This window comes from Stegostoma tigrinum, chromosome 21 (assembly GCF_030684315.1).
Source record: "Stegostoma tigrinum isolate sSteTig4 chromosome 21, sSteTig4.hap1, whole genome shotgun sequence".
NCBI lineage: Eukaryota > Metazoa > Chordata > Chondrichthyes > Orectolobiformes > Stegostomatidae > Stegostoma > Stegostoma tigrinum.
In genome coordinates, this window is record NC_081374.1 from 16,149,153 (window position 1) to 16,176,678 (window position 27,526).

Genomic DNA, 27,526 nt, shown 5'->3' on the forward strand with positions numbered 1-27,526 from the left:
TTTATAACTGGTCTGTTTAATATAAGCAGCTCATTTTTCACATGTTCCAAAACTGTCAGGGTCCCACAATGCACGGTTCTCCAAGATGCCATTCTATCTCCTCTCCAAAGCCTATGCTCTGTTCCCATCCTTGACAAAAGTCCATTGCTTTTCCTTTCTCCCTGGTGCAGGGCCATCTTCACATTTCATTTCTAAATAGGACTCAGGCTTAATGCTGGCTCAACTATGTTGTCTTTTGCACAGGAACTGTGTCTGTTCCATCAGCATTTAAACGTGTTAATGTAGTTAACTAATTTTTCTTTTAACCTGACTACTTTCTTGAATAAGAGTGTGAAAAATGAATCTTAAATGATCTATGAAATTAACTAAAACTCTCCGCCTAATTCTAAGCTCAGGTTGAAATTCATATGGATTTATAGGTTATCTCATGTCATATCCAAATCGCCCCCGAATGTCTCCAAGGTTCTGGTCATGGGCGTTTGTTGTCAGTGTGCCAATCATGAGTTTAGACTCCAGCTCCAGACATCACTGCCACTTATCCACCTCAGAAATCCACACAACCAGAAAGAAAAGGGGAGGCAATAACCTTGTGGTATTATCGCTGGACTCTTAATTCAGAGACTCAAATAACTGGGAACCTGGGTTCAAATCCTGCCACTGCTGATTGCCGAATTTGAATTCCATAAATATCTGGAATTAAGAATCTAATGATGACCATGAATCCATTATCAATTGTCAGAAAAGCCCCTCTGGTTCGCTAATGTCCTTTCGGAAAGGAAACTGCCATCCTTACCTAGTCTGGCCTACAAGTGACTCCAGACCCACAGAAATCTGGTTGACTCTGAATTAGGGATGGACAATAAATGCTGCCTGGCCAGTGAGGTCCTCATCCTGTTAATGACTAAAGGAAGTAAAATGAAGGGGAACATTGGTCCCTACTGTGGGTGCATCTACACCCAAGGACCAAAATAGTTAAAAAAAAGAAGCACAGCACTGTCCTCTCATGGGCAATATTGTCAAAAAGTACCTGTTTGCACTGTTGTACCTTTTCAGACATTCAGCTGGCAAAGTGTAGAACTGGATCCTAATCTGCATACAGTTTAGAAATATTTATTTGCAGTGATACTGATTGCATATATATACCTCCAAACCCAACGACCCTCATTTCAGTCTTTTCTTTAATAAAGAATGCAGTAAATGTTGGTCTGGCCAGCGATGTTCACAATCTGTGAGCAAATGAAAAAAAAATTCTGGAAGCCTTTTTTTTAGCAGTTTAAAGGAATTGTGCAATTTCTGAAAAACTGCATTTTAAATATCAGTGATGTATAGAATTGTACATTCTCCAGCACGTCTCTGACATTTCAGTTTGTGGTGTTTGCAGAGTTCACCGTGGACAGCTTCTGTAGAACCATGGGATTAATGAGCTTCTCCAAGATTCGAGTGCTTCGACTGGAGGGCAACAGTATCAAACAAGATAATATTCCGGAAGAAGTCAACAGCTGTCTTCGCCAAGCAAGAATAATAAATATTTAATGTGCGTTCATATGTCTTATTACAATATCCATTTATACATGTAAACTTCCTTCTACAGCTGGAGTATATAAAGACTAGGCATCCAGTTTCTTCAAAGGCTTCACTGTATCTTATTTTTCTCGTGTAGTTAGTGATTTGTTGCAGCAAGATGGAGAGCTATTCCCCCATGGATCAACTGAGCAAATTATTCCCATTGCATCTGCAACTTTTCTTTCTTCAGCATTACAGTGCTTTGGCAGGAAATCAAACCAAGTGTGTTTCATGACCTGTTGCAGAATATGCTATCAAGCCAGGTCACTCACTAAATTTCTCCCTCTGCTGTTTACCGGACTGGATAGGACGAGCTTACCCACAGCTGCAGGCAGCATTATAAAATCAACTTTATTTACGACTCCCAAACAGAGAGGACAGCAGCAAAAGGGCAGTCTAAAGAAACGCTTGTAATGACCACGCCTTGACCTCAGGAATTTACACTGAAACATTTTTTTTAATTTAATGCTTCCAATCTTCATCCACTAAATTATAAAAGACACCAAAACTTCACCTCTGGTTTAGATACAATCTAATAAAACATGAGACCAATTGGCTGATTTCTACAGACTATCATGTGTCCTGTTTTTGGAATAATGTGAAGGTGCCAATGTTACACTGGGGTGGACAAGGTCAGAAGTCACAAGGCACCAGATTATACTCCAACAGGTTTATTTGAAATCACAAGCTTATGAGGTGTTGCCCTTTCATTGGGATTTTACCTGATGAAGGAGTAGTATTCTGAAAGCTTGTGATTGCAAATAAACCTGTTGGACTATAACCTGGTGTTGTGTAACTTCTGACCTATTTTTGGAAGGCTTGACTTAATTCTTGTCCCAATGCACATGGGGTTGCTGTGGCATAATACTCTGGTTTAGTGACAGTGCAGAATTCTGAAAACATAAATTACCTGCAGTTTGTAGTACACAACATTACACTCATTTTTCAATGAAAATTTACAAAAGAATAATCATATTCAAGAAAGTGATCAATAACTTTCTAGATATTGAAGCTATCAATGCAATATGAGGATACTGAGTGAAAATGGCATGATAGTAGAAGATCAGATACGATCTAGCTGAATGACAATGCAGACTCAATGGGCTGACTCCTGCTCCTATTTCCTATGTTACGATGTAAGTTTATTGTCAAAAAGTACTTACCAGTACTGACGTACCCTTTCAGACCTTCTGCTGGCAAAGTGCAGAACTGGATCCAAATCTCCACACAGTGTAGAAATGTTTATTTGCAGAGATACCCATTACACACATGCACCTCCAAACCCAACGACCCTCATTTCAGTCTGTTCTTATTATAAAGAGTGCAATGAATCCCCCATTCATGTCCACCATCAGAATGCAATTAAATACTCAGTCAGTATACCATTAAGAACCGGTTGCCTAATTTCCACATCCCCTTTTCTACTAATCTTCTTAAAATATGTGGGATCCTGTGGTTTTGGAAGCCTGGCAAATGGTCTCCAAACATCTTTATCTGTGGAAATGAACATCAGTAGGCTAGTCTCTCATCGCGGGGCATCATAACTATGGTCATTCCTGCCTTCACCCCATAACCATAAACTACACTAGTACACCTGGACAGGCGAAAAACAGAAAGGATGTACCCAAAGACCAGAGAGTCTAGAACAAGGTGTCACAGTTTAATGATATGCCTATCTATTTAGGACTGAGATAAGGAGAATTTTCTCACCTGGTAAGCCTGTGGAATTGTCTGCCACAGAAAGTGGTTAACAGCAAAATATTGAATGTTCTCAAGAAAGAGTTAGACATTGACATAGGGCTAAAAGGTTCAAATGGTATGGGAGAACTGACTTAGGTGATCAGCCTTGATCATATTTATTGACAGAACAGGCAGAAGGGCTAAATGCCCTATTACTGCTCTGATTTTCTATGGTTCTATGTTGCACTTCACTTCAGGAGTAATTGAATGGAGACTAGAAACCAAAATCTAGTTGATTTTATGTTCTGCCAGGAACAGGGGTAATTCTACATAATTGCATTTTGCTGCACCAGTTCATAGTGCTTTGTTAACATAGATCCAAAGGCCAAGTCTTGGCCAATTTTCATGGCAGTGTATTGCTAATGCAATATTCGACCAAAAATAGAACATTTGCCAAGTACAAAGGGAATGAAAAACCTGTCTGATTCAGCAGCGGAGTCTGAGGAAATTGCAAGAACAGGAAATGGTTTTATTCGTCTCCCAAGTGTCATTGAACCAGATGTCTGCCATTCTGACTGATGAGGGAGGTGTCATATTAAAGGGTAAGAGCAATGTAACTTAAAATACAATTGCTGTTTGTGTTTATCACTATTGAGTCCAGAACCATGGAAATTTCCACAGGCTGACAATTCTGCCACACCACACCTCCCCTCCCCATCTCCATCCCCCACACCCACATCAACAGTAAGCCAGAGACAATAGGAACTGCAGATGAGGGAGGATCTGAGATAACAAGATGTGGAGCTGAATGAAGGCAGCAGGGCAAGCAACATCTTAGGAACAGGAAAGCTGACGTTTCGGGTCTAGACCCTGAAGGGTCCTGCTCCTAATATGCTGCTTGGCCTGAGGTGTTCATCCAGCTCCACACCTTGTTATCAACAGTAAGCCAGTCTGGGCATGTTAAGCTCCACTTATTCTATGATTCAATCACCTTAAACTACGCACAGCAGTGTTGACGTTATAATCCGATACAGTTTGCAGGTCAGATGGCAAGTTCAGTGTCCACAGGAACCGGCCTGTTTAAAGTACCAAGCAGCTTGTATATGAATGCCTTTGTTCAGTTGCTGCTGAGCATGCATTGTTTGAAAATTTATTACCATATTCTGTGTACTGAAAATTAAAATGATTCTTTCGTTATAAATCTGCATAAAATACATTTCCTACCAGGCAAATATATTCTTGTGTTTGTCATTTATCATGCTTGTAATATTACAAAATTATCTCACATTCTCCTAGAATAATAACTTCAGAAAAATGAAAAGAAAAACAATGATTAATTACTGATTTACTGGGTTTACACCAGAGGCCTGTATTGTTAAAAAGCCCCGAGACAGTGGGGTGCACAAAGTATGAAAAACTATGGCTTGTGCCCTGCAATGGTTAAAGCTCAAGCTCATTTCAAATATATTTCAAATTTGAGGTGGCGTAGTAGCTCAGTGCTTAGCTTTGCTGCCTCACAGGACCAGGGAAATGGATTCAATTCCACCCTCGGGTGACTGTCTGTGTGGAGTTTGCACATTCTCCCTGTGTCTGCGTGGGTTTTTTCTGGGTGCTCCAGTTTCCTCCCACAGTCCAAAGATGTGCAGTTTAAGTGGATGGGCTGTGCTAAATTGCCCTGTAGTGTCCAGGGATGTGTAGGCTAGGTGAGTCAGCCATTGGAAATGCAGGGTTACCGAAACAGAGCCGTGGAATGGATGCTGTTTGGAGGGTTGGTGTGGGCTCAATGGGTCGAATGACCTGCTTCCACATTACAGGTGTCTATGATTCTATATAAAATTATGCATTTTTAAACAATGAGTAAAGAGTAGTAGGAGTACTGAATTCCACCACAGACTGGGGGATCATTTGCAATAATGTTTTGAACAAAGAAGAGCCCTGGAGCAGTGTAGGAAGGTTCCGAGATATTGTTCAAATTCCAATCAATAGTCTCTGGCTTCCACGCACCAGTAGCTCCAATATCGAAGTGGAGACAGACCAGTTGTGAGCATGTGTGGTAACTGAGCAAACAAGCCACAGTCTCTATAATAAAGCTGCCGGGACCATGCTTTAGTATGGTACAGTGATAGGGTAGTGCCAGAGAGCACTAGCTCCTGGGAGGGGCAGCAGATTGGTTGAGAAAGGAAGATCAGTTGGAAAAAGAGGACAGAGAGGAAGTGGCATCAGGACAAGGAAGCAATGGTCAGGGAGGGTCAGTAATGCCATTGTGAATGGGGCAGTGTATCACTATGTGAATAGGACAGTGTGTCACAGTGTGAATGGGGCAGTGTGTCACAGTGTGAATGGGGCAGTGTGTCAGTGTGAATGGGACAGTGTGTCACAGTGTGAATGGACAGTGTGTCAGTGTGAATGGGACAGTGTGTCACAGTATGAATGGGACAGTGTGTCACAGTGTGAATGGGGCAGTGTGTCACAATGTGAATGGGGCAGTATGTCGGTGTGAATGGGGCAGTGTGTCACAGTGTGAACGGGGCAGTGTGTCACGGCGTGAATGGGGCAGTGTGTCACAGTGCGAATGAGACAGCGTGTCTGTGTGAATGGGATAGTGTGTCAAAGTGTGAATGGGGCGATGTGTCACAGTGTGAATGGGGCAGTGTGTCAGTGTGAATGAGACAGTGTGTCACAGTGTGAATGGGGCAGTGTGTCAGTGCGAATGGGGCAGTGTGTCAGTGTGAATGGGATGGTGTGTAACGGTGTGAGTGCTCAGAGCTGTCAGTGCGAATGGCACAGTGTCACACCAATCATGTTCAGCATTTAATCAAATCCTGCAACAATCTCTGAATATCCTGTTGCTCATGACTGAGCCACTCACATATTTGCTCAAGCTATTCTCTTTGAGAAGCTCCCCACTTCACAACATATCCCTGACTGTAAATTGAATTGAATAGGAAACAAATATGCATATTTTCAAATGCCTTCAATACTATACCTGTTTCCCCAAACAGCTAATGTGCCTGAAGAATCCATTCATGCCCCACACCTCCTCTGTGCCGCAACACCCCCAGCCCCAGCCCAACTAACGTCTTGGATGGAGAAAGAGATGGCGTTCTTAGTTCTGGATAAACTTGTACCATTGCTATCATGCAATAAACAACAATTTGTTGCCAAGCAAGTGCCTGTTCTTCTTAAGACTCTTTAATGATTCATCCTCTTGCACTACTATGATGAACAATGTGCTCCACTCACTTTCTCCTGCTGCTTGCATTGGATCTGCCCACATTTCTTCTCTAGGCTTCTTCCTAGCCAATTCCAGAGTTACAGTGGGAGACCTACCGGAAATTAGGTGTACATTTAAGCACAGATAGTAGGAACTGCCAATGCTCGAGAATCTGAGATAACAGGGTGTAGAGCTGGATGAACGAAGAAGGGTCTCGACCCAAAACGACAGCTTTCCTGCTCCTTTGATACTGCTTGGCCTGCTGTGTTCATCCAGCTCTACACCCTGTACATTTAAGCACCTAGGTTGGTAATTTGCCAAACTGACTGAACTTCTATTCAAGAACAAAAACAAAAATTGAAGAACAGAAAGCTCAGCAGATCTGTCAGCATCTGCAAAGGGAAATCACTGTTAATGTTTCAGGTCCAGTTACCCTTCTCCAGATCTTGAATTTCTAATTAATCTATCTCCACAGTACCAGATATGAACAAAACAAAAATATTTCTTGATTCCATTTACATTACATGCAAATTAACAACATTGATTTTTTGAGTATGCTACATACACCTAAACATAGGAAACATAGCTTTTGAGATTTCAGGTATAAGTAAGCCTTGAACTGCATTTATGTGCAGTTTTCCAGTGTGATCACTTGTTAATTATTGGGTGGCCTGTTTGCCCTTAATCGCAGTTGTCCAGAAACAGAGCAAGGTTTCATCCTTCAATAACCAAATGGCATTGAAATTATACATTTTAATCCATGCTACAAACTAGATTACATTTTTCCCTGCATTCACATATCAAATATACGATTATTTACAACAAAGGGGTAAATGCAGATTCCCTCTATTTTATTCAACATAATCGTAGATCATTGAAATACAAATTAGTATGCGTGTTTTCCAGATTATACGGGAACAACAGGCAGATTGATATTTAATCAGTAGGCAATATCTGTCTGTATACTTGTCAAAGCTTCAATAAGCTAAAAAAGCAAAGTTAAATGGAAAACATTGCTATTATATTTCAACCCATTTATAATTCTGTTATAAATGTTTCACTTTGAGATGGTTTGAAATTTTCATACGGTTTGTGCTTTAGGGAGAGATTGAATAAGTTAGACCTACATTCCCTGGAGGGTCAGAGGCTGAGGGTTGATCTTATGGAGGTTTATAAAATCATGAGGGACACGGATAGGGTAAGTCGGCAAGGTCTTTTCCCTGGGATGGAGGAGTCCAAAACTAGGCATAAGTTAAAGGTGAGAGGGGAAAAATTTTAAAGGGATCTAAAGGGCAACTTTTTCATGCAGAGGGTGGTGCATGTCTAGAATGAGCTGCCGGACAAAGAGGTGAGGGCTGGTACAATTACAACATTTAAAAGTCATCTGGATGCGTATAAGAATAGGAAGTGTTTAGAGGGATATGGGCCAAATGCTGGCAAATGGGACTGGATTTATTTAGGATATCTGATCAGCCTGGATGAGTTGGACCGAACGGTCTGTTTCTGTGCTGTATATCTCTATGACTGTAGAACTCTACGACTCTATATGTAAATAATAGTTGTGTGCTTCATTGCATATGAAGAACAGGGGAATGACGGCTTGTGGTTTTCAGGGAGATCCAAGGAATAGGATTTTCAGATGCCTTCCCATCCCATCCTAGCCCATCACCTGACCAATCAGAGGAGAATGCATCCTGTTGATCACCACTGACCCATAGCTAGGAAAGAGTGTAAATGCATTGGAGGCAGTCAGTGAAGGCTTACTTGAATGATACCTAAACTGAGTGGATTATCTTATGGGGAAGATTGGACAAATAGAGCTGATTTCCCATGTTTAGAAGTTTAGAAGAGTGAGAAGTGATTTTATTGAAGTGTAAAAAATTCTGAACTGTTTTGATAAGATGCACATGGATCTCAGGTTTCCTCTTGTGTGTGAATCTACAACTAGGAGACATAGTTTAAAAATAATGGATTGCCGTAGTATGGCAACAGAGATGCGCATTTTTTTTTCTCCTGTAGGATTATATGACTTTAGAACTCTCTGTCTCTGAGCATGGTGGAGGCGGTGTTGAGGTCATTGGATACTTTTGAGGTGGAAATAAATAAATTCTTGTCAGGCCAAGGGATGATAGGTTATCAGGAGTAGAATGTAGAATTTGAAACACATACAGATTGGGCAAGATCTTATTCAACAACGCAACAGGCTTGAGGGGTCAAATGCCCACATCTATTCTAGTTGCAAGTACATATGTCATGCTCCAAGGAATATTAATTGGCAGGGTGTGACACTTCTGCCTTACACTTGAGAGAAAGTCCTAATCTGTTGGCTTTCAGCACTGTAGTTCCGGCAGCATAAATAGCTACTGTGGGTTAGACTGAGACTACAAACACTCATCAGGTTCTAAGATCTTGACAGGGTAAATGTGGTGATATGATGAGCCATTGACAGAGAGGCTGAGAGGGAGGAAATGGCACCCATGGCTGACAGTCCCTGAAGGGATGGTGCCCAATGGGGCTTGTGATAAAAATGTCCTTTTCCTTCTCAAGCTCTGAGTAGAATGCCCTGCTTGCCTCCCCCTTGCCCTTGGACATCTCTTGCCAGCTTCAAAAGGTGAAGCTGGATGGTAACAGGTCCTTAAGTTGCATTTTAGGGTAAAGATCTGAGGGCTACTTTAGGCCCTATCTATGCCACGGAAAATTGTGGACTTTTCAGGAGCAGACAATGTAAGCAATGAGAAGGCCGACCAAGAAAGTTGATGCCACCCCAGAACACAACAAACTGGCCAGCAAGAGACCATAAACTTCTACTTAGAATTTCCTTTGCCCAATGGTTGAACACAAAAAAAATCAACGTATTGTCACTCACTTCTTAAAGAAATGAAGGTCCATTACTTGGACTAACTGTGTATCCTGATGAATGCTTAGCTGAGAGATGATCAGCAATTGACATGGTTCATGCTGGAGGTCATGGGCAAAAGAAAAGACAACACAGAAATGAGGCAAGCGCCTTGGAGATCCCAGTGAGTTAATGCCAAAGAACAGAGAATGATTCATTAACAGCAGTGCAGATGAAAGGATGCTAAATAATTCGGAAATTCAAGAAGGATGGATTCTGGAAAGCTGAAACAAAGACCAATAAGTCTGGAAATACTGTGCAGAGAAATCTGTGGTGAAAGGATAAAGGTTAAAGTTTCATCTCTATCATCTTTCACTCAGACTAAAGCATGTTAGGAGGTTAGCAGTTTTTAAGCAAGTAAAGGGACATGGAGAAAGGGGCAGCAGAAATATTGAAAATGCCATGGTATATTGTCAAACCTGTAACTACACAGGCTGTAATGTTATCTACTGCCAATAAAACTTGACTAGTGTTTAGGTAAAAGAATCAGCAAGATTTGTCAGCAAACACTGACATCCAGATAGCTCAGAGATAACAAGAGCTGCCGCTGCTGAAGTCAGGGTTAACAAGCCACATTTGAGCTTTTTGGTACATCCTCATTGAAGGGAACTGAGAACTGAAAACTGCTTAGTAAACAACTAGTTATGGCATATTTAACTTTGATGTCAGCTGCTGGAGTGATTCAGAGGATGTACATTTAAATAGAGAATCAAAAACAGAAGTTGCTGGAAAAACTCAGCAGGTCTGGCAGCATCCGTGAAGCAAAATCAGAGTTTTGGGCCCGGTGACCCTTCCTCAGAACTGATGGTGGCTATGAAAACATCAGTTTATGTACAGAAAAACAGGGTGGTGGGGGCGGATGGGAGATGGAGTAAAAGATCGGATAGGCCCTAAAGAGAGAGAAAAGCAGCTGAACAGACAAACAGTGCATAAGGATCAGGCTGGGAGGCTGTTGTTCTCTCTCTCTGGATTCCATCTCCACTTATCATTTATTCCTCCCCCTCCCTCTACCCTCAATTCAGTATATATACCAATCTTTTCCTAGCTACTATCAATTCTGAAGAAAGGTTACTGGACCTGAAATATTAACTCTGCTTTTTATTCGCCCAGTAGCTCAGTGGTTAACCGTGCTGCCTCACAGCACTAGGGACCTGGGTTAATTCCAGCCTCAGGAGGCTGTCTGTGTGGAGTTTGCACATACTCCCTGTATCTGTATCGGTTTCCTCTGGGTGTTCTGGTTTCCTCCCATTGTGCAAAGATACGCAGGTTAGGTAGATTGGCCATGCTAAGCTTACCATAGTGTCCAGGGATGAGTAGGTTAGGTGGATTAGCCACGGGAAATGCAGGGCTACAGGGATAGGGTAGAGGGGTGAGTCAGGCTAGGTGCTCTTCAGAGAGTTGGCATACACTTGTTGGGCTGAATGGCCATTTCCACAATGTAGGGATTTTATGATCTACAGATGCTGCCAGACCTGCTAATGTTTTCCAACAGTTTCTGACTTTGTTTATGAAATATTCCAGATGACTTTCGGTCTGATGTCCTGCTACAACCAACTAATATCACCAGACATTTGCAGTTGTCCCTGGGATCCTTTCTGAAGTAGTTTGTTCAGGAAATGTCAAGGGAACGTCTTCTCAGGAGAATCGGTGCATGATTTTTATCAGCCATCAAACTGGTCTCTTGAAAGAGTCTTCTCAACAGAAGTAGATAAAGGTATGTTAGGTGGATTCTCTATTAGCAAGCTACTTCTGCAAACAGAAATCAAAAAAATCACAGCCAATAACCCAAAGTTATTTGAAATAAGTCCAAGTAGTTCCATAGTCCATAACTCTCTTCCTGTTTACTTATGTAGGAGTGAGCAAAAATCCCTGCCATTTAGAATACTGGACCAAAACTCCTGGATTTTTAACAGAACTTTTAAAACAAAAGGAAAAGCAGCCGGGCTATGCTTTGGAATATACAATCACAGGGATAACTATCTGGAACTATAGTTCAGTTAGAAATCCTCTTCATGCTTTAGCCTTAAAGGAACAATGAACCAGGCCTAACACAACAACTTCACACATCTTGGACTCTTCAGAGGTACCAAGATATTCAACTCAAATTAATATTTATTCACAGAAATACTAGACATTCCACTTAATCAAAACACATTTACACCTACTCTAAACTATCAGGAAGCTAATTCACCACAACGGGAACAACAGAAACACAACGGAGAACACAGATTTGTGAGATGATAATGGAGAACACAGTCTGTATAACTGCTGTTCCTGAGCTGGGAGAGAGGGAGAGCCATCATTGCTGCTACCAAGAGAAGAGGGATCCCAGACAGCTACTGTCCCTGAAAACTATCTGCACAGCTATCCCCCGAAACATCCCGACACAGGGCTGTTCTGTATCAACGGAATCAATGACAACCCGCCGCGATAAGCAAATCTGATGACCGATGGCTTTCGAAAACCACAACATGACTGACAAGTCCTCAGACAGACCCTGAGGTGAAAACCAGTTCATAAAACCAGTACAAAGTAAGAAAACCCAAGTTCTCAAACCAGACTGAACAAATCAGTCCGAAATCTTCAGCGACACACTGGCTGTAGCAAATGGGATCAGCCAGCTGTATTTCAAACTTGTGTTTATCCCCAGTAGAACATCGAACACAGAACATAGAACATAGAGCAGTACAGCACAGTACATGCCCTTCGGCCCACGATGTTGTGCCAAACTTTTACCCCAATCCTAAAGTCTATCTAATCTCCACCCCATTTTATGCTATAATCCATATGCCTACTTAATAGCCGCTTACATGCCCCTAATGAGGCCGACTCCACTATCCTCTCTGGCAATGCATTCCACGCCCTGACCACTCTCTGAGTAAAGAACCTTCCCTTGACATCTCCCCTATATCTGCCTCCACTTACTTTAAAACTATGTCCCCCCACCAATAGGTACCTCCACCCTAGGAAAAAGTCTCTGGCTGTCCACTTTATCTATACCTCTGATCATTTTGTACACCTTTATCAAGTCACCTTTCATGCTTTGTCATTCTGAAGAGAAAAGACCTAGCTCTCTCAACCTTTCCTCATGAAACCTTCCGTTAATTCCAGGCAACATTCTGGCAAATCTCCACTGCATCTTTTCCAACGATTCCACACCTTTCCTGTAATGAGGTGACCAGAACTCACACAATACTCCAGATGTTTCCTAACCAGGCTTTTGTATAGGTGGAGCATAACTTCACGGCTCTTGAACTCAATCCCCCTATTAGTAGTGAGCCTATTTCCTCGAGACCCGAAGTCTCCAACCTAGCTGGCAGGGAGGGGAAGGTGGTTTGGTGACAGTGCAAGAAACCCCAAGGTCAGGAAGTCTGATTAAAATGTCTGTGTTTGAAACTACTGCTTAGTTTCTCATTGTAATTAGTCTGTTGTTAAGTTAATAATTGATAGTGTCAGTTTCATTTTTTTGAATTTGCCTTTTTAGCTCTTATATTTTTATTCAGTTTTGTGTTATTTCCCTGTTTATTACTTTTGCCTTTTTATTTCTTGTGATATTAAATAATATCGAAACCTTGATATTAAATAAATGCAGACATTCTTTGCCCTGAAACATCTGTTTACTGCCTTCTTCACTTCACATTCCAAAATTAAGTCCAATGTCAGAACCAGAGATCTGGGGATGATTCCAAACACCTAAAAATCAGCAGATTACTGATTGCAAACCAGAATCCCACATTTTATTGTTAGTCATTTCCAGGAAGTGCTTTTGTTAAAATACAATGTGCCGTTCCAGTAACCTTATATTTTTTTACAAAGCCTACCCAGGCATGACATCAGTATTTCATATGAACCAGTATTCACAATCATTTAACCATAAGTCTTTCAAAAAAGTATTAATAATCTTCATAACACAGTTAATTCATTAGATGCTTAAAAACAGAGTTCAGAAACAGGTCACATGCATAACATGCTGGTGGAATGGTCACAAGCTATATTTGAACTCTCAAGGTGATAAGTAATTAGAGAACTGTTTGAAAAAAATCACTCGAACATATGAATGCTTCCAATGCCTCCTTTATCTTTATTTCAATATAAAGACAAGATAAATCTTGGTCCTGCAGTTATTATTGCCTAATGTTGTTATTTGCTGTCACAATGGGAAATGTACAGAATGCATTCTGATCCAGAATTTCATTCCTAGGGAATGTTGTAACACTGTGCTATAAACTGCACTGGTTGCATCAGAGAATGGGTTAACAGCTTGCAAACATTGATAAATAAGCTTCACAATTTCTGAAACTCTGCCTCAGGGTTTGTTATGTTTTTGACATATGCAGCAACAACTGAATCCAACCTCCAGCCGAGCAGTCTTCTCGCAATGTGGAGGACACAGGTGGCTCAAACCCAAAAGCATTCACCTTTCCTAGGCCGTGGCATTCATGAATAAATGAAACAAACCAAAGGGACTATTCCAGATAAGCGCTGAAGCAAACGGCATTTTTGGAAAATGAAACCTGTATTTGTTACCGCAACTCAGATAAAAAGTTTAGTTTATCTCTGTCTCAGTACATTTTCCAACGATTTGATGAAGATGTTCATATTTACGATGGGTTTTATAACATAAGTAAGGAGAAACTGTTTCTGATGGCGGAAGGCCAAGCATCACAGATTTAAGGCAATTATCAACGAACCAGAAGTGACATGGGGATTTTTTAAAAGTTGTGATCTGGACTGTGCTATTTGACGGGATGGTGAAATTAGATTCAATAACAAATTCAGACAAAATTGGATAAAAACTGAAAAGTGAAAAATAATGACAGGGGCTGTGGGAAATAAGCAGGAGCGTTGGACTAATTGGATGGGAAAGAGTCAGGCAGGCACAATAGGATGAATGGCCTCCTTCCATGTTGTACGATTTTAAGCTTGCTTTCACAAAGTGGAATAGGAATTCAGTCGCAACAGAGGAAATAAGGAACAAAGTATTAAAATAGTTACCTCCTACATCCCTTCCCATTATTATAGAACATAGAACATAGAACATTACAGCACAGTACAGGCCCTTCGGCCCTCAATGTTGCGCCGACCTGTCATACCGATCTCAAGCCCATCTAACCTACACTATTCCATGTACGTCCATATGCTTGTCTAATGACGACCTAAATGTACCCAAAGTTGGCGAATCTACTACAGTTGCAGGCAAAGCGTTCCATTCCCTTACTACTCTGAGTGAAGAAACTACCTCTGACCTCTGTCCTATATCTTTCACCTCTCAATTTAAAGCTATGCTCCCTCGTGCTCGCCGTCACCATCCTAGGAAAAAAGCTCTCCCTATCCACTCTATCTAACCCTCTGATTATTTTATATGTTTCAATTAAGACACCTCTCAACCTTCTTCTCTCTAATGAAAACAGCCTCAAGTCCCTCAGCCTTTCCTCGTAAGACCTTCCCTCCATACCAGGCAACATCCTAGTAAATCTCCTCTGCACCCTTTCTGATTTTATGGTTATTGTTCTCAAGTATAGCCTTCTAAAATATTGGTATTAAATGGAACCAAAACATCATTGGAATTTGGATCTGAATACAAAGATGAAGAGCTAGGTATTTGGAAATAAAGATGATGTTAGCATTATAGGGGGGAGCAGGCAGATAACAGTAATTTTTCTCAGCTTTTGCCTCAGTCTTTCATTAAATGTAACAGAGCATTAGTTCAGCACTTCTAATGCAACAAAAAATCCAGAAGCTTTTCCACAGGGACAAAATCACAAAAATGCTTCATATGTATTTTAAATTTTAATGAACAAAATGGAGAGATTGGGGAATTCCAGGGAAGGAATTGATGACTGTGGGCGTTGAATGAACTGAGAGCACCGTTATGATGCTTGGTAAAGGGTGGAGAGACGTGCAAAGAGGTTTTTGTGAAGGACTGAACTCCTCAAATTCTTTCATGAGAGATGGTGACCCTCAAAGGAAACCATCAGTTGTCTCTCTCTAATGAAAGCTTAGCCTTGTAGTCTAGTAAGACTATAGTGATTTTACTTTTTTTAAAATAGTATCTAACATGAACAAAGCTGATTCTGAGTGAAGTAAGTGGTCGTCTGTGGCATTAAGGTTCCTCACAGTGACTCCAATAAGGCTATGATAGGAGAAAAAAAAATCACTAAATTAAAGTTTATGGCTTTTGGTTTGGAATGATAGTGTAATCTTAAAGTTATATGCTAACCCTATAAACACCAAAAAGATACTGCAGAGCCGGCACACTGGATAGTAGAAATAATAGTAAAATAATTTTACCAATAGAACCTGATGCCAAAAGTTTACTTTACGATAATATCTTATAGTGCAATCAATTACTTGAGAAAATATGACTGCTTTTTCAGTGAGTAAAGTTCTGCCAAGCTCATAATTTGATGAGGGACATCCTAAACATCAGTTTCAATAGACTTGAAATTTGTGTGGCTTTTCAGAATATGGTAATTACTCTTAATTAACTACAACTTTAGTTTTGTTTTGTAAAGAGCGATCCAATCTAGACTTGGATGGCAACCAATTTTATAAAGTTGTTGCCCAGTCTCTTTAGCTTAAATTAATCATTGTGGGCAGTTTGCCACCTATTTATTGAAGAGATGAAACATTATAATGCTACTGGCAGCCTGAGCGTGCTGGGACTCAGCAACACAGTTTCAAACGCCTACCTTAATAAAAACAAAATATCCTTATTATGGTTGATATTATTCACACTGGAGTTCTTTCAAAAAATCAATTTCCATGTAAATTATGCCATTTGTTATCAGCCAAAACTGGTAATCATAATAATGTTGTGATTAATCAGAACATTAAAAAACAGAAAAATGGCTGCAAAATACACAGAAGATTAAGCAGTACCTGTGGAAATAGGGACAACAGACATTTCGGGTCAATGACCTTTTATGAATAGAAACTAGCAGGAAACATTAAAAGTATTATAGGTTTAAACAAGTCAAGGACGATTTGAGTACAGAAGTCATGAAGTCTTGCTTCAATTGTATAGGAGGTTGGTTAGACCACACCTGGTGTACTGTGTGCAGTTTTGGCCTTTTTAACTTAGTAGGATGACAGAAGGGCTGAATGGCCTACTCCTTTTCCTTTATTTCTCTAACGAAAGGGGCAGGGAAGATAAGAACATGAAGGAAGGATTGTGATAGGTTAAAATGTAGGCATCATTAAATAGCAATTATGTTCGTTTGCTTTCAAAAGTACGTTATCAAAATTTGGATGAGCTGTGTGTATTGTGCTGAACTGTAAAAGCACTAGCCAACATTGACTCCCTGTCGAGCAACACCACAATTTTAACATTCTCATCCTTAACTTTAAATTTATCTATGGCATTGTCACTTCTGATTTCTTCCTCTTCATCTGCAGCCTTCTGTGGATCTACAACTAGGATATCATGCATACCTCAATTTTTATTGCTGCACCATTGTTAGCAATGTCTTCATCTGCTTTTATTTGTTTTCTTTATTTTTTTCGTGGGATGTGGGCAATACTGAATAGGCCAGCATTTGTTGCCAATTCCTAATTGCCCTTGAACTGAATGACTTGCTCAGCCATTTCTGATCCCAGATGAGAATCAACTATATTGAGGTGCAGTCTACAGTCACCTGCAGGTCAGATCAAGTGAGAATGGCAGATTTCCTTCCTGCAAAGACATTGGTGAACCAGGTGGGATTTCATTAAGATCGACGATCGCTTCCTGGCCACCGTTACACCCATTAGCTTTCAATTCCAGGCATTTCTTCACTTAATACAAGTTTTACCAGCTGCTGCTGTGGCTTCAGCCTTGTCCACATTCAAATGCAATGCACTGGCTGCTGTTCTCAACATTACAGTTCCAGTGATCTTGATGTCCTTGGCTATGTGCAGTCAAAGAGTTGGTCGCTTATAACAGATGAGGAATGCCTGGTCATTACAACTTCTTTCATCCTTGACGTGGGTGCGGAGATGAATGATTTGTCACATAAGTGTGACTTAACCCGGCCCAACAGTAAAATTCGTACTATAGTAGACATTATTAAAATGCAAGTGAACTTGTATTTATGAAAGTGCAGTTATTTGCAATGATCTTGCACACACCATCTACGTGCCCTTAATATGTTCTCTTCGTCTGACTCCTTCTTTGCCTAAATCCAGCCCTGGCTTCATTGTTAGGGGGAGGGAGCCTGCTCTGTGTTTGACCCTGTTGACTTGGAAGACTTGAGCAGTCCCTGTGCTTTTGGACGTAGACAGCCCAGGCCGCCTGAATGTTTCTATTATTTCTTGCTTATAGGAGGTGAGCAGTTTAATGGCTAAAATCCCCATAAATCCCTTCAGCCCACCACCATCTAACATCAATCTTGCATCTCTCCAACTCCTCAGGAGCCACGCTTTCCTGCAATGAGACAAAAGGAGGGATTGAGTATGATAAAAGTGGGCGCAAGGACAGCAAACTGCAATGCTGGTACAGGAGCGGTAGTAAGGCATCCCAGTGAACACGTACGAAACACAGAGGATGGAAAGGTATAATATTTGAAGAGGATGAGGTGGATGAAACCTAATGAGTGTACTTGATGAATCTAATGGTCAGAGTTTTAGTCTGAGTCCTGGTATGAGGTGTGTGTAGTGGTAGCATTAGACAAAGTGGTGGTCCTGCAAATGCAAGGGAGTAGAGAGAAGATGGTGTCACTTACCTTTGCAGAGCACAGAACAATCATTGATCTTCTATCTGTAAATCTGGGCATCCATTTTCATTTGCAACATAGCGCTGGTCTGTGGTGCAAGTTTTGTCCAGGCTGGCTATGTCTGCCAGCATTGTCTCCTTAGGTAATCTGGATGCCATGAAACTCGCTCATCATCATAGTTTAACTGAAATTGGAAAAATCCAGCCCTAAGTTTCATACATCCGATTTTTCTGTGACTTAACTGATTCACGCAGTACGAATGTTCTGAAGAAGAGATGTATCAAATTCAAATGTTAACTTTGTTTCTCTCTCCACAGATCTGCTGAGCTTCTCCAGAGTTCTCTGTATTTGTTGCTTGCAGTATGTAGATTGTTTAACATTGAGGTAGTTGCTCAACTTGATATAGTGATTATTATAGTGGAAGTGCAAGGGTGTGGAGAAAGGGTGCATGAAACAAATTTGAGCAAATGTATGATACACCGTCTCCTTTTTGTGAGTGAATGTCTGGTTGTGCAGCCTGGCCAAACAGGGAGCACCAGCAGGAATAGAGGTATCAAGGGCTCAGCAAAAGGATTGATAGGAAGGAAGTGGAAAAGGGAATGTCCTGGGAAGAATTGTGAAAATGAGTGGTAAGGATTTTTGCTTATTTTTCCTATCCTAACATGTGGAAATCTGCACAGATACACTCATAGAACATAGAACATAGAACATAGAACATAGAACATAGAACATTACAGCACAGTACAGGCCCTTCGGCCCTCGACGTTGTGCCAACCTGTCATACCAATCTGAAGCCCATCTAACCTACACTATTCCACGTACATCCATATGCTTATCCAATGACGACTTAAATGTACCTAAAGTTGGCGAACCTACTACCGTTCCAGTTATGATTGTTTTTCATGCCTAATGATTGCTTTTGAACACAAATAACTGTGTCTGCAAATTTAACAAGCTGATCACATTTAACTGTTTTTGAGTATTTTAATCACTTCTGAAATAGAATTTGACACCTGACTTATTGAGCACTTTTGACAACAATCAGCCCTGTTTCTATGATCGACATTCATTCCAAATGATACACTGAACATCATTGCAGCTCAAGGCAAAATCGGTGTCATCATTTTCTGTTAGGGATACTCCTACATATGTGTCATCTTTGGATGTTTTACTCCATTAAGTTGTGACCTCAACATAAGCTATTGCACTACAGAGCGTATGATATCGATGGGGCACGTTTGCAACTTTTGCCTTGGAACATTTGGTATTAATCTCAATTTATGGCCCAGTTAAACTGGTAGATGCAATAAGGCAGCACAGATTTGTGGATTTACTATTGCTATTATTCTTGATGAGTAAGACTAGTGTTTATCCTTTGAAACAGAATAATCTGCCTTTGGAAATAACCAAGGCTTTCAAGTCAATCGTAAACATCCTTTCCAAAATGTATGTTTCGTACCTTCAGTGATAATGGGAACTGCAGATGCTGGAGAATCCAAGATAATGAAATGTGAGGGTGGATGAACACAGCAGGCCCAGCAGCATCTCAGGAGCACAAAAGCTGACGTTTCGGGCCTAGACCCTTCATCAGAAAGGGGGATGGGGTGAGGCTTCTGGAATAAATAGGGAGAGAGGGGGAGGCGGACCAAAGATGGAGAGAAAAGAAGATAGGTGGAGAGGAGAGTATAGGTGGGGAGGTAGGGAGGGGATAGGTCAGTCCAGGGAAGATGGACAGGTCAAGGAGGTGGGATGAGGTTAGTAGGTAGGAGACGGAGGTGCGGCTTGGGGTGGGAGGAAGGGATGGGTGAGAGGAAGAACAGGTTAGGGAGGCGGAGACAGGTTGGACTGGTCTTGGAATGCAGTGGGTGGAGGGGAAGAGCTGGGCTGGTTGTGTGGTGCAGTGGGGGGAGGGGACGAATTGGGCTGGTTTTGGGATGCGGTGGGGGAAGTGGAGATTTTGAAGCTGGTGAAGTCCACATTGATACCATTGGGCTGCAGGGTTCCCAAGCGGAATATGAGTTGCTGTTCCTGTAGCCTTCGGGTGGCATCATTGTGGCACTGCAGGAGGCCCATGATGGACATGTCATCTAAAGAATGGGAGGGGGAGTGGAAATGGTTTGCGAGTGGGAGGTGCGGTTGTTTATTGCGAATCGAGCGGAGGTGTTCTGCAAAGCGGTCCCCAAGTCTCCGCTTGGTTTCCCCAATGTAGAGGAAGCCACACCCGTTACTGTACCTGGTGTGGCTTCCTCTACATTGGGGAAACCAAGCGGAGGCTTGGGGACCGCTTTGCAGAACACCTCCGCTCGGTTCGCAATAAACAACCGCACCTCCCACTCGCAAACCTTTTCCACTCCCCCTCCCATTCTTTAGATGACATGTCCATCATGGGCCTCCTGCAGTGCCACAATGATGCCACTCGAAGGTTACAGGAACAGCAACTCATATTCCGCTTGGGAACACTGCAGCCCAATGGTATCAATGTGGACTTCACCAGCTTCAAAATCTCCACTTCCCCCACCGCATCCCAAAACCAGCCCAGTTCGTCCCCTCCCCCCACTGCACCACACAACCAGCCCAGCTCTTCCCCTCCACCCACTGCATGACAAAACCAGTCCAACCTGTCTCTGCCTCCCTAACCTGTTCTTCCTCTCACCCATCCCTTCCTCCCACCCCAAGCCACACCTCCATCTCCTACCTACTAACCTCATCCCACCTCCTTGACCTGTCCGTCTTCCCTGGACTGACCTATCCCCTCCCTACCTCCCCACCTATACTCTCCTCTCCACCTATCTTCTTTTCTCTCCATCTTTGGTCCGCCTCCCCCTCTCTCCCTATTTATTCCAGAACCCTCACCCCATCCCCCTTTCTGATGAAGGGTCTCGGCCCGAAACATCAGCTTTTGTGCTCCTGAGATGCTGCTTGGCCTGCTGTGTTCATCCAGCCTCACATTTCATTATCTTGTTTTGTACCTTCATTTGAGTTTGAGAAATACATTTCTAATTTACTCTGTTATGGTATGTCTTTAAAGGATTTTAAATGTGGATCTTGGCTTGACTTGCATTGAGTGGACAAATTTTGAAAAGAGCATTCCTGAGATTTTATGGTAGATTAGTAGCAAATCATCAGATCAGGTTAATTAGAGAAATTGTTTCAGGTCCTAGTCTTAATCAAAATGTAATGAGGGTTTTGTTTGTATTTTTGTTCATCAAGATTTTAAAAATTGGCAAATGCTAGGAAATGAAATATTTCCACAATCACTGCATGATGGACATAAGCAATTGCAGTTCAGATTTAGCACAAGTCGTATGCAATGTAGAATGTCCATTTACTGCATCATGGCGATGTGCCAATGTTCAGGTAGAATCAGCTGTATCTATCCACCCACAGTCTTGGAGCTTCACATGTCGTCACAGTCTACTCTCACTGCCTGCACTACTAAAGTCTGTATTGTTATTGGTTTTAGGGCTTTCATACATATTTAGTATCAATTTGAAGAATTTCCAGACTCATTTTACATAAACCCATTACATTCATTAGGAAGAAGGATTTCAATGAATCCAAAATCGAAAACAACTCCAAGTCCAAAAAAAGTTGCAATTAAAATTATTTTTCCACTCACCCGTCCATAATTTTTATAAATGTTTTGTCTTAATTGTTAAATGAATGCCTACATTATTCATGTTAAATTTTAAGTCTAAAAGAGATCTAATTTTACCCGTTTTGATCTGCAAATGCTTAGCATCTTGCCAGAGGATCTGAAAATTGTCTAACCTTTACCAAAAACACCTATTCATTTTCAATATCATTCTAGTAAACCTCCTCTGAACTGCCTCTAACACATTAACTTCTTTCCTTCAATAAGGAGACCAAACTTGCTCACGGCATTTGAGATATGGTCTCACAAACGCTCTGTGTAAGTGAAACATAATATCATTACTTTTCTGCTGAATAATTCATAGAGTCATACGGCATGGAAACTGACCCTTCAGTTCAACTAGTCCATGCTGATCAAGAATCCCAGTTCCAGTTTCCTGTACTTGGCCTATATCACTCTAAATCCTTCCTATTCATGTGTCTACCCAAATGCCTTTTAAATTTTGTAGGTGTACATGCAACAATCACTTCCTCTGGCCATTCATTCCACATCCTGATATGTGAAAAAAGTTACCCTTCATGTCCCTTTTAATCCTTTCTCCTCTCACCTTAAAAATATGCCCTCTAGTTTTGAACTCCCATACCCTAAGGAAAAGACCTTTGCTACTCACATTATGTATGCCCTTCATGACAGCTGCTGCAGTCCAAGTGCAGTAGGTCATCTGTCAATGTTGTTAGGAACAGCGTTCCAGGTTTTTGACCCAGGGACATTGAAGGAAGGGCGATATATTTCCAAGTCAGGAGGGTGAGTGGCTTGCAGCGAAACTTGCTGATAATGGCCTTGTACTAAAGGTTAGAATTCCAGTTGTCTTCTTAATTACTTGCTGTGTCCATGTACTAATTTGTTGTGATTCATGCACTAGAACACATAGATCTCTTGGAATTCTGCAGTCATTTGTCATTTCGGCTATACTTTGCTTTTTAATGATCAGTTGAATCAGAGCCCATCACTGAAAAATTACCATTAAAACATTTGAACAATATTTGAAGACCCACTGTCCTATCATAGAGGTTAGTGTCTTCATTAAAGGGAAGCTGGTGAGGCAGCGAACACAGCAAGGCTCATCTCGAAGGAACAAGGTTATTGATTTCTGTAAAATTAAGTGAATGGAAAGGCCAAATTGTAATTTTAAACTAAACAATGAGAGCAATAGATAAGCTAAAGGCTCAAATATTGGGTCAATATCAGGAAGCTTTCTTCAAGCACTGGGATTCAAAACTAGGAGGTAGATCAATATAGGAACAAAAATTAACATTTGAGGCATTTTTCAGAATACTCAGAATAAGTAGATTCCTACCACTAAAAAATCAAAGGGGATGACCATCAATCTTAATCAAATGAAGAATTTAAGGTAAGCAATGCACTTAAAGCACAAAGCATGAAAATTACACAGAGGTAGGTGGAAGTTCAGATGATTGATCAGAAAATAAAGAATGACAGAGAATGACTAAGAGGTTCATCAGGAGAAATAAATTAACATATGAATCAAAGCTAGATAGAAATGTAAAAATGGAAAGCAGAAATGTTTCTATAGGTATTTAAAAAGATAAAGAGTGAATGATGTGAGTGACAATCCTTCAGAGAGTAGGAATGGTGAGCTTGATGAGAGAAGAAGAAAATAGGACGTACAGTGCAAAAATAACTTGCTACTTCTAAACTGTTTGGAATGTAGAAATAATCTCAATAATAGCCATAAATCGGATTAATTGCATTCTTGTTCTAGGAAATCAATACATAAAATGCTTTGATGTTGGCATTGCATAAAGGAATAAATTTGAATCAGTACTCATTGTACATTTTTCCAGAGGTTACTTCTTCAATCCTCAGCTCAAATGAAAATTAGGAGATCTGTCTAAAGGATGATATCACTCATTCAATTGTGGTTAAAGCAAAGTCAAAGCCAAAACATTTTTCCTTTGTCAATGCACTTGGCCTTCTGAAAAATATCCTTTTCTCCTGAGTTCGAGTCCCAGCTGCTCCAGAAGTGTGCAATAACATCTCTGAACAGGTTGCTCAAATATCTAGGAAATCAGCACATAAAATGCTTTGGGATTGGCTTTGGGTAAAGGAATAAAATAGAATGAGTACTCATCATACATCAGTCCTGAAAAAGGGCAATACCCGAAAAGCTTACTTCTCCTTTCTTCCAGATGCTACCTGGCTTGCTGTGTTCTTCCAGCTTCTTGTTTGTCTCCCTCAGATTCCAGCATCTACATTGTTTTCGTCTTTGCTCAAATGTCTATAGTAGATTGAATTCCTGGCCCCACACTGATGGACGTGGGAAAATAGGGGAATCGTATCAGGACATTTCTGCTCCTGGGTATATTCCAAGGGTCAGACTTGGAAGCACATCAGCTTCCCAATCCAACGTGTTTTACAAACCAGAGGGAAGGGCCAGTAAGATAAACAATAATACCTGGAATTCAACATTCGCTTCTCTGGAGCACCCTTTTGAAGGATACATGCTGATTTATCATTCACGAGTTTCATTGATTTTCCTTCTGGGAATTAGCATTGTTAAGATCCCAATTCATTGTAATCGCAATTGTGTATTGTAATACCACTTTTTCTTTTCAACGTGTTGACAGAGATTATGTCTGAGGTGTGGCTTCCCTTCAATGTCAGATAATCACTGCTGCTCCCTGGTGGTGTTTTTAATCATGTCACTTTAAAGGTAACTATAAATTCAAGGCCCCAAAAACAGGAAGCCTTGATGTCACAGACAACAATGCATAGAGCTGGATGAACACAGCAGGCCAAGCAGTATCAGAGGGGCAGGAAGGTTGATGTTTCGAGCCTAGACCCTTCTTCAGAAAACAGACTTCATTGCCTCAATGTCTTCTCCCTTTCCCTTATGTTTACAGTACACGGAGTGTGCCATTTCAAGTTATCATTAAAAATGTAGATGGCCCAATGACAAAGAAATACAAGAACCAACATGGTAAATTCTACTCCAGTTACAATTGAGTGACCGCACAGAGTAGTGTGAATCCAAGGTAAAGCAGAATTTTATACAATCTTGATGCACTAAGTGATCTTTTTCCAGTCCTTTTTGTCACATGCTGCTTCAGGCCATTAATTGCCTACATCCAAAAATGATCCTTGCAAGAAAGTAGCAGTTTCAGATGCCATGTGCTGGAAAAGATCAACTTTGCCCAATAATTATCCTTGAACTGAAACACACTTGAACCCATTTCCCCGAACCACATCAGTTTGAGCTATTTGGATGTCATGCTGTGTCACCTTCTTGGTAGTTTCAGCAATTAATTAGAATCTCAAAACGAAATTGAAATATCACTCTGAAGGAGGTGAATTAGGATACTTTCCAAAATTAATAAGGCAATATGAATCTAATCAGCGATTAACACTGCAAAAGTGCTAAAATGTTCAGAGAATGCATTATTTCAAAACAGCTCATATTAAACTCTGTTTTGGCCGACTGGTGTTCGGAAAGCATATGATGGACACAATCCTTTGAGCCATGAGACCTGGGTTCAAGTGCCACCAGCTCCAGAGGTGTGTAACAATACCTCTGAACAGGTTGTTCAAATATCTGTCATGGATTGAATTCCTGGTCCCGCACTGAAGGAGGCAGGAAAATGGGGAGGTCATGTCAGGACATTCCCCTTGCTGGGTGTATTCTAAAGGCCAGACTTGGAAGCAAATGAGCTGCCTGTCCTAAAGCAGGTTGCCAACCCAGTGCGAAAAACCAGTAAAATAAACAGTAATACTTGGAAAAATAAATGTTCTGCACCTACTGGAGCTCTACTTTGAAACGCACAAAACAATGCAGACAAATGTGTATCATTCACAAGCTTTACTAGTTTTCCTTTGGGGAATTAACATTGTTAAGCTCCCAATTAGGGACCTCAATGACATTTTGTTAGTGGTGGCACATCCTCCTGGTTGTTTGTGGAGGCCACCAACTCAATGGACATCACATGGAGGCCATCAGACCCAAAGGCTTCATCCTCCAATGATAGGACCACAGGCAGGAAGGAGTGCATACGGGGTGTAACAATATTCAGCAGGAGGGGATACTTCTCCAACCCAAGTCTACTGGTTTGAAGACCTGACAATGTTTAATTGGCATTCATTGTTGATTTGGGCCCTAGTAGTATCATAACCATGGATCATAACTCTGAGATCACATCTAGATATGCTGAACTTTCATGGCAACTTGCGTTGTTTATTCTAAAAAAAGGAGTTATAGCTGAAAGAATGTGGATATAAATCCAGTGGCTGTCCAGAGAAGATTATGAGCTGTGCTGCCTGAATGTGTCAAAGAGACTTCAAAGTGAGAAATGCACTACAAACTGAACTGTAATCTCCCGTGAGCATCTCGGACTGCGAACATGATGGGAGTAATGACAGCAGAATGGGCAAGAGCTACTTTTGCATTTTCCACTTCCAAAAATATTTAAGAACAGGGGTACTCAAGTGTACAAGCCTGGGTGCAAGAGGTGTAACAGTTGAAGAATGATAGACTTGTCACCCCTGCATTGCAGGTAATACAAATCTCACTCTGAGTTGTGGAAGCTAGTTAACAAGCCAATTGAAAAGGACATAGACAAAATAATTTTGGCTAACCTGCAAATCAAACACTGGTCTAGGCCCGAAACGTCAGCTTTTATGCTCCTGAGATGCTGTTTGGCCTGCTGTGTTCATCCAGCTTCACACTTTGTTATCTCAAAATCGACTGTTCATCTACCAACGTCTCACTATCTATTCATCATGAGAGACCCAGTGACTAATCCACCTTTCTTTTAAGTTTTATTTTGGACTCTTGTCTCATTCATAACCTGTGTGCATATCTGTTACATTGTGAAATCATTTTGAATTTAGCAACAAATAAACTCATTCTTACTTTAACTGAAGAAAGCCTGGATGAATTGGTTCATTTTAAAACAGGAATTAATTTGGCCTGGGACAAATTTAAAGGGATCCTTTGCAAATTACCTGGCTAAGTTCGCCGATGAGGGTGACTGAATAAAGCAGAGGAGTTAGCTCATCCCTCCTCACCCAGCAGCTTGACAATTTGTGGTATCATGTCTGAGACTGTAATAAATTTTGGAATGTTGCCATGGTACTAGTTGTAACAGCAACATCGGACCTACTTGTTTCTATAAGCTGGGAAAATGATCTTATCTGACCAGAAGATGGGGCATCCAGAAGACAAGGAAAGCATAGGGGTCAGGTATGTAATAAAAATGACAAAATTAGCTGCTTCTGTCTTTGCTGAAGCCAGTGATCAGATCTGAATTGTTCAGAATTTCAGAGAATGGTGAGATATTGTTCTCGGAGCTTGTATAGACTGTTGCAAGGATATATTTCAATGCTGCTGTCTGAGTTTGTTTCAGTTAATTGGAGAATGGATTTGACTGTTGTACATTTTTGATTTTAAAAATCAGTGAAAGAGAACTTATCACCATATTAGCAGGTCACCGAATGCTCAATTTAAATATCTGTTTTGATAGATACAGCCCATTGTTATATGGATTTGAATGTACTTAGATAATTGGGGTAAAAAAAATTCTTCCTGTACTGACCTGTTAAAGTTCTTGTTCACTTCACAACATCTTCCAAACCTGTAACCTCCACTACCTGGGACAAGGGACTTTGGAATTCTATCATACACAAACTCCCTTCCAAGCCAGTCACCACCCCAACTTGGAGTTATATCACCATTTCTTCAGTGTTGCTTAGTCTCGATCTTGTATCTGCCTGCCTTGAAGTACCCTGGGTTGAATATCCCCTAGGGTTTACAGTCCTTCAAGAAGACAGCTAACCATCTTCAAGGGAAATTAAGATGGATACAAAATGCT

At 41.0% G+C, this 27,526-nt stretch overlaps 1 protein-coding gene across 2 annotated transcripts in view; it reads left to right on the plus strand.

Moving 5' to 3' along the window:
- LOC125462876 (fibromodulin-like) overlaps positions 1-27,526 on the plus strand; it is a 144,030-nt gene that overhangs the window by 21,381 nt on the left and 95,123 nt on the right. Inside the window, exon 3 of one of the 2 annotated variants that reach the window (XM_048553332.2) lies at positions 1,382-4,438. The exons of the other annotated variant lie outside the window; for it this stretch is intronic. Within the exon in view, the coding sequence (XP_048409289.1) occupies positions 1,382-1,533 (152 nt within the window). The 3' untranslated portion in view covers positions 1,534-4,438. Of the gene's footprint in view, positions 1-1,381; positions 4,439-27,526 lie in introns of those variants that run through there. 2 annotated transcript variants of the gene reach the window in all.